Source organism: Chelon labrosus (genome assembly GCF_963514085.1).
Source record: "Chelon labrosus genome assembly, chromosome: 2".
NCBI lineage: Eukaryota > Metazoa > Chordata > Actinopteri > Mugiliformes > Mugilidae > Chelon > Chelon labrosus.
This window is the reverse complement of record NC_140338.1, coordinates 7,662,546-7,670,725: the sequence shown is the minus strand read 5'-3', so window position 1 is coordinate 7,670,725 and position 8,180 is coordinate 7,662,546. Positions and strand designations below refer to the sequence as shown.

Below are 8,180 nucleotides of genomic sequence, written 5' to 3'. Positions count from 1 at the left end.
TACCGTACATTGCTCCTTCAAACCTTTACACACAAGCTCACTTTCAGACAGTTCTCACTCCCAGCATGTGGAAATTATTATTTTTTTTCTCCTAACAACAAGATAAACAAATATAATGCTAATATTATATAAATGAAACTGAAGCACAATTTAAGCAAGACCTGCCTGACAGACCAAACCGGGGGCAAAATGCTCAACACCCACCTCTCGTCTTAACGTCTCCCCAAACAGCCAATCACAGCACAGCTGCGCTGCCTACGTGCTCGCTCTCCGGACCAATGATACCCCGTCTGAGCTCGGTTGCTAGGAGACGCGTTGTGTCCATGTTGCCGAGGTACGAGGAAGAATATTCAAGATGCAGAAAGAGCTAAAAACACAAAGTAAAATGTTGCTAGCTTAGCTTCGCCGGTGAAACAAGACAGTTTATTCGCAGTGTCTCGAAGTCGTCGCAATGGTGAAGTTGAGAGCCAGATGCCTGCTTGTCGGTAAGGGTTTTGTAAGTGTAGTCCGTCCGGCTGTTTAAGGTTAGCAGCAGAAGGGCTAAAGCTAACTGCTTACTACACAACCCCAACCCACAAGTTCGTTCAACTACGACATTTACAAAGACAGGAAAACGTAAATACGTTGTGCTTAATAATAATACATCTACAAAATCCTCGGTGTTAGTGTGCAAAAACAATTTCATGGCTCTTCCCTCTTTAGTAGTGGTTATACTACCTCGGTTTGAGACAATATGAACACAAACAAATGTCTGTTTACAGCAGAAATGATGGCAAAGCTGTGCCAAACTTGTGCCAAAACTTCCGAAGGACAATATAAACATGCAGAGATTATGAAATTCACTGTTGTTTATGTTTCTATCTCCTCTATGTGTGTGTAGGGGATGCTGCAGTGGGGAAAAGCACCCTTTCTCACATATTCTACAGCGATGGCACTCTCTTCCAGAAGAACTACAGCATGGTGAGATCGATAAAGCCTTGTTAATTTTACCTCCCGGTGTAGCTCTGCCACAGCAACCCAGAGCAAGACCGTGTCGTTTCGAGTGCATGTGGTGTCTTCAGCATAACAAGTTACTCATAAAAAAAAAACAGACTGCATTACATTCACACCACACACAATCTAGCAGGGGTTGTAAAACAACTTGTTGAGGGATTTAGAGATTTGTCTGTGCTCTGTTTCCAGCCACCGCTTTATGTTTTTTATATTCAGGCTGCGTATCCGAGGTTTTAAAATTGGGTTTGGGCGAGTCGTGATTTAATTCTGGCTCACTGCCTGCACCGACTAGACAGCAGTATGTTGGGAATTGTCTGATTTGTGGACTAAGTGCTGCAGCAGTTGTTCGGTGTTCAGTTTTTCAGTCGTTCCTGGGACTACAGCAGCTAATCGCGGTGTAAATCAGCCAACTTTGCTTTCGCTTTGCCTGACTTGCTTTTACCTAGTAGATAATAATAACCTTTTATCAGAAAAGGGAACACTGGAGCACTCATACCCACAGAGACCGCACCAGGCTTCATTTATATTTATAGACATAAGCACAGCACTTAAGCCTTAAGTTCCCTCCGTCAGTCTGTAATTATATCATTTATATATTTTAATGTTTACATTTATTTTCCTAAGACGTAGTTATGAATCTGTAGTGAATAACCAAGACTAATAACGCTCACTGATCACTCATCTTCTTATTACGTATGTAGCTTCTTTAGCTGAATTCCTTGCAAGATTTTCAAGGACCTGCAGAGGTCTCTTAAATCTACTACAAGAATCCCTGAAGTGCAAAACAGCATAATGTACCAATTAATGCTGATGCAGAGAAGGCTAATCTGCATTATTTATGCTAATCTGCATGAGGGAGGGGAACCGTGTCATTAACCTGACTCTGTGATATATGGGGTCATGGCTGCTCACTGACTCTCTCAGTCAATGTTCCAAGGACTTCCTGACTGAGTGCATGCTTGGGAATACAAGTGCAGCGTGAACAAGACTACATGCTAGTACAGCTTGCGCAACGTATTTCTTTACAATATTCGCACATTTCCTGAGTTTACGACGACTCAGTCTTGCAGCCGGTTAGGGTACAGAACAGGTGGGTGAGTAAAATACTGGATAAGAGCCAAGTGTGTGTGTGTGTGTCTGTGTGTTTGTTCAGCTCTTGCTGCGTCAGCATTATTGGGGGTTCTGGGGTGACAGAAACGTCGATAATTAATACAGCAGGATTCTGGAAAGCCACCAGAACAGGTACTTAACAAACACACACACACACTATACAGCACCAGTATTGAGTTTCTCTATACTGCATCGGCTTAAACCCACTTGATGCTGTATGTGTCTCTTCATGTTGGACTAGCAGAATATTAAGAAAGTAAAAAGAGGAGGCAAACATTAACATATATATAGTACTGCATGCTTTGAGATTGTCTAACAAATTAATTACAAATACAATTCAGTTTAATCTGTATGTACGTCATTATATTCTCATTTCTCAAATATGATATCTCACTGGAAATACAATAGGTGGAGAAAAAAAATCTGGTTAGCATTTATGTGTTTAAAGGTCCCGGGTTTGGACTGACTGGGCCTTTCTGTGTGGAGTTTGCATGTTCTCCCTGTGTCTGCGTGGGTTCTCTCCGGGTACTCTGGCTTCCTCCCACCGTCCAAACACATGTTCATTAGGTTCATTGGTGATTCTAAATTGGCCGTAGGTGTGAGTGTAAGTGTGAATGGTTGTCTGTCTCTCTGTGTTTGCCCTGCGATAGACTGGCGACCTGTCCAGGGTGTACCCCGCCTCTCGCCCCATGACAGCTGGGATAGGTTCCAGCAGACCCAGCGACCCTTAACAGGAATAAGCGGTTACAGAAGATGAATGAATGAATGAATTTATGTGTTTAAATCCAGGCCCGGTGTCCACTGGACACCACTTTCTTAACTGGAGGCACCGTAAGAAGTGGTCATGGGAAAGTGGTAGTCTCAGTCTCTGCTGTTGCTATGCAACTGTTTAAAACACCTATTTGGAGCCAGCCACTTGCTTGATAATGAAAATATTTTTAACTTCTTACTCACTTGGCGCCAAGTGGTTCTTGTAAAAGGAACTCCATTTGCAAAAACACTGAAGCTATTGACCAGACATTTGTGATCCAGGAGGTACGGTATGTTAAATAACATTTTACCTAAAAATACGAAAAATTGCCACAGGTTGGTCAAAGTTACAACATTTATGCAAGAATGATCAAAAAGTAACTGGCCAAGCTGGTATGAAATGTGTTAATCTCCTCCCAAGAGGATGATCCCTTTCCCTTTACGATTCTAATCTACATTACATCTGTTGTGTACATTCATGCTCACCAGGAGCTAAACCCTTTGAGGTGGTTTGTCTTCCAGTGTTGTGAAGAGTTATTCGTTGCGCAGACGCCCAGATCATCCCTCATGTTCTTCAACTTTTGATTTTGAAGGGTAGCCGAAGCCGTCGGCCATTCTGCTCACGTCCTCCTTTGAAAATGTCAGACAGCCCGTTAGCAATATTCCAAGCCTATTTGTTACTAATAGGCCCTCATTGACATTCCAGCAAGAGGCTTCCTATGCATCACACCAGCTCATTAGACAGCTCTGAAGTGGGACTGCAACGTGGTCTGTATGTGTGTCTGTGTACCAGCGAATGCTTGTTATGAACTGCGCCTGTGTATGAATTGGGTAAGTGCTGGGCTGAGGCGTACGTGTGTATTTGTATTTCACAGATGCGGTGAATGTGAAAAGTGTGTGTGTGTTTTCATGGGTTTAGTCTCTCCAATTTGATATGCTCAGTTAAGTGTGAGCTCAGGAGATCGGATCAATTTAGAGCTTGATGCTGATGTGAAGAAACCTCCACTTGCTCCTTCAAGGTCACCACTGATCTCAAACCAGTGAGTGCGTAGTGGGGAAAGTCAGCCTGCAACTCTCCAGTCCACTTAGGACATCTTTTTGATCTTGGAGCCTGTAAAGAAGGTGCATTTTTGATCAGATAAAAAAGTTCCACATCCTCTTTAACCTCCACTGTCTTTTTTTGCAGCTACCTCTATTTGCCCTGAATAGATTTACCAAAAAATCTCTCGCCTACTCATGTTTCCATCATCTGCAGTTTTTCTGACACCAAAGTTCAAAAAGTTACTTTTTTTTCCAGTGGCCGTTTGGACCGTCGCCTTAACCCATTTGCTGCCTTCACTGTACAAAAACAGAAAGGAAAAATGCCTCTCATTTTGGTCTTCCAAAGGGACTTAATAGCCAACTGTTGTCATGTGGCGTGGAGGAATTATAATTTTGACCACTTTGATAACTTTGGTGTAGTTTTTACAGTTTTGTGTCTGGAGAAAGTTCAGCATCTGCAAAACCATATGGTTACTTGCACATGAAAGAAATTTGACAAAACTATATTTCTTTTAGCTCTAGGTATCTTAAAGCGTCTTTAAACACACCGCTTTTGTTTTTTGGCTTGCAATTTCGCTTTTTAGATTTACTCTTTTGTCATTTTTTTGTAACGTAGTTATAAAACACCATATGCTACCTATCCAACACCAGACAACAACAAGACAAAGTTAGATACTTAACTCGTGGGTGTAACGCAAAGGAGCTATAAGCAACTGTAAAGGGACAGGAAGTGATTTTCAGTTGAGCTTTATTGCCGATAAGTTCAATATGTCAAGTTAAAAGCCGAGTGTGGAGGATATTCTGGCATCGACAGCATTGGCAAAAATGGAATATAGCATTCATTCACATCTTTTCATTTGTCGCCTGTACCTACAGGAAATTGTGTTTTTGAAAGCCTCTTATCTACTGATGGAGCAGTTCCTCTTCCATTTTCTATTGCGTCCCAGAATAGCCAAACCCAACACTAGCTCTAGAAGAGAACTTTCACATTTTTTTTTTATATCTACATGCTTAGAAAGTGAGGGGTGAAAGAGGGGTAATTAGTTGCTTGCAATCTGCAACCTCACCACTAGATGTCTCTACATCCTGCGCACTGGACCTTTAAACGTTGATGTCAGCGTTATGTTCACGGTTTGGTGCTGCTGCCACTAAGTGACCAAAAAAAAAATCTGGTTGAAAAAGTATGAAAGCACTCATACCCAAAGGTAAGCTAAAGGTTAATCAGCATGACTGTCAAAACCAGATTTATCACATTACCACCAGCATCCTACTTTATTCCACATAGCTAGTCTCTATATTCCCTGATTTCATAAAAGAAATTGCCACCACGGTTCTGACTTTGACGGTGTCTTCATCGCTGCCACCGAGCCACTCTTAGGCATAGAGCTGCCTCCCCGAAGGCATTCATCTTTATTGAGACATTAAGAAAAATGAGATTTAGAGTAATGGAGACACAGCCGAGACAGTTTTGTCCGGGTTTGAACATCAGGACTGTGAAGCTGCTTTCAAGCCAAGCCAAGCCTCTAATTAGTGATGCTTATGTTTTGACATTAACCATAAATCACACCAGACAGTTGGTTGTGCGACTGTGTGCAGTGGCAACTCTCTGACAAGCAATGTCTCTTCTCTTCTCTTCTCTTCTCTTCTCTTCTCTTCTCTTCTCTTCTCTTCTCTGACTGCAGCCGGGGAATAACAGTATTCATCACAATAAAAATGTATGAATGAAAACAACAAGTGGAAGCTGTCGGCAGAAAGAAATAACATTGCACAACACCTTTTTTTATTGCTGTTATATTATGGTTTTTAGTTTCACATTAAACATTTACAGCCTCCTAATTAGTGTCTCGGTTGCGTTTGTTTGCCAGACAACCGGAGTAGAGCTGCTGACGAAGTGTGTCAACATCCCAGAGACCAGTGACAGCGTGGTGAGTTCAGTCGTTGTCTCCTCTTCATCCCGTCTGCTCATAACTTTATCTGCAAACACAACGTTAAGTACAGGCTAAATTATGTTGAGGTTCTGTGTTGTGCTCATTTTTAAAAGTCCCTGAAGTTGCTAAAGGTGGATGCTGAGAACATGAATCAATCATTCAGTGGGGGAGACGTTTTCCTAGAGATATAAGGTTGTTAGTTTCCCATTTGTATTCAGTGACCAATGTGGCTGCATTGTAGGAGGGACATTAATGCCCTTGGCGAAGAAAAATAGGAAGTTTAAAACCCTGCAATTTGACTAAATCTCCACGTGTAACACCTCTACCTTTTCCTTCTCCTGCAGGAGCTCTACATCATCGACTCTGCAGGGAAGGAGACATTAGTGAAAGCCTGTGAGAAAATGGTGAGACCGCTTCTCTGGAATTTTTCCATCCACTGGTGAAATTCACCACCCCAGAATCGCAGGAGAGCCGCTCATGTGAAGTAGAATCAAGAAGCTGGTGTGACACCAACCCCACGTCTCTCATTATCTGTCCCTTTTACCTCATTTCTTACATATGAAACCAATACAACTTTTACACCACCCCATCACCTTGCTCTGTATAGTGGGGCGAACCTTCGTTGGTGTGCCTGGTTTTTGACCTGACCAGTGAGCAGTCGTTTGCCAACTGCAGCCGCTGGATGGAGAGAGTCGGTGCTCATTGCCAGGGTCCTCATGTTCCAGGTAACAGCCCATAAAAGGAACAGAACTGATGGAATTGGCGGACCAACACAGATGTATAAGTTGCAGTTATTTCACATGCTAGCTTAGGAAGTGGAGTTTGCTTGGACAAGTTACCTTCCTGTTTGCGATAAGTAGTGAAAAGATCATGGAAACATTCCACGGATGTGCATTTGTGTGTTTTCCAGGTGTCCTAGTGGGCAACAAGTCCGATCTGTCGGGTAGAAGGGAGGTACAGTCGTCTGTGGCCATGGAATGGGCCCAGAGCCAGGGACTGGAATACCACGAGACCTCAGCTGTGAGTTTAGCTCAATACAGATATCATAATATGTTGTGTTCTTACTTGGATGGCTGGGAAAATTGTGGTCATCAACAGTTGGGGGATTAATTATAAATGGTGATGACCGTTAGAAAAATACATCACTGCTCATTCTTTGTGTAACTGACCCTTTGTTGACCTGCTGATCGGTCTGCTGACCCATGGTTACCACTGATTCCAGTTAGTCAAACAAATCAAGCAGGTAAACTCTTGTGTCGTGATGATGATGATATCCAGACCGCAATCCTAGAGTGGTTTTTGTTTCTTTCCCCAAACCAAAATTTATTTACAAATTTACAAATGCCGCCACTGGATTCCTCAACCCCTGCACATCTACTGTTTGTCAAACCTAGCAACAGTAACATAGGGTGGCGGGACATGGTAACGGGCCAGCCGTAATGAAAAAGTGACATTTCACTGCATTAATCACTGTGTGTTCCTCTCTTACAGAAGGAGATGGAAAACTGTCAAGCGCCGCTCCTCAGTTTAGCCCGGACCTTCCACTCTCTCTACCAAGAGCGACTTGAGACCATCCAGAACCTTAGTCCAGGCTAGACCCCTCCTCACTCACTCTCACACACACACACACAGACAGATTAGGCTGAGGGCCACTGAAACCTGAGATAATCCAGACAATACATGTGGAAATGACGTCAGATTAATATTTTTATATGACAAACAAATAAAGTTGTTTTTCTGTGAAATCGGCGCTTAGCTGTGTTGTCTCTTATCGATTTGTTCCCTCTCTGTGGACAGACTGTGGGTCTTGCTTTCTCAACATTAGCTGGGGTGATTATCAAAACCACAATAAAGGCTCTTTTAAGGTGCTGCGAGACATAGACTCCGTAACCTACGCACGTAGCCTACGCAGGTGCGAGCCTCTGTGCGCTCCTCAGTCTGGCTCGCTCTCTAACAACGCCACCCAAACGTTTTGTTTCTACTTCCTGCTTCACTTTCAACAATGGCCACTGAAACTTTCACTGTAACTTTCACTGAAACTTTCGCTGAAATTTCGCAGAAGACGAGTCATACAAATGTTCGTATCTCCGAACCTCCTCAGTTAACCTTTCCCCAATGTGTTCCATAACTATTGAACCAAAACAATCAATTGGAAAATTGCGGAGATGGAGAAGCAGCTAGAAATTCTAAAGTGGAAACACGCTACACGCTACATTTCTGGGGAGGTGCTCGTCAGGGTCTGTGTAGGTCTGGGCTGTTGCTGTAGGTATGCCGTCAAATTCACGTAGGAGCCTAAACCGTCTATAAGACTTACAGGTCATTGTGAAGGAAACAGTGTGTACCTTCTCTCCTATCCTC

General features: G+C 42.9%; 1 protein-coding gene across 2 annotated transcripts; it reads left to right on the top strand.

The window, feature by feature from the left end:
- Window positions 1-332: 332 nt before the first annotated feature.
- ift27 (intraflagellar transport 27 homolog (Chlamydomonas)) lies at window positions 333-7,598 on the top strand. 2 transcript variants are annotated; one of them, XM_084558016.1, is made up of 7 exons: window positions 333-485; window positions 881-960; window positions 5,760-5,819; window positions 6,167-6,226; window positions 6,430-6,547; window positions 6,733-6,842; window positions 7,314-7,598. In XM_084558016.1, the coding sequence occupies exons 1-7, from the start codon at window positions 452-454 to the stop codon at window positions 7,416-7,418; spliced, it is 567 nt and encodes a 188-aa protein (XP_084414142.1). In that variant the 5' UTR covers window positions 333-451; the 3' UTR covers window positions 7,419-7,598. The 2 variants fall into 2 exon arrangements, with proteins under 2 accessions (XP_084414142.1, XP_084414141.1); XM_084558015.1 differs by lacking the exons at window positions 333-485; window positions 881-960 and having other exon boundaries at window positions 5,604-5,819.
- Window positions 7,599-8,180: the final 582 nt, after the last annotated feature.

What these genes read in the sequence shown, in the direction of transcription:
- ift27 (XM_084558015.1), top strand. Translation starts at nt 5,616, where the DNA reads ATGAAAACAACAAGTGGAAGCTGTCGGCAGAAAGAAATAACATTGCAC. An exon ending in CCAGGGTCCTCATGTTCCAG is followed by an intron (nt 6,548 to 6,732) that starts GTAACAGCCCAT and finishes TGTGTTTTCCAG; the next exon opens with GTGTCCTAGTGGGCAACAAG. An exon ending in AATACCACGAGACCTCAGCT is followed by an intron (nt 6,843 to 7,313) that starts GTGAGTTTAGCT and finishes CCTCTCTTACAG; the next exon opens with AAGGAGATGGAAAACTGTCA.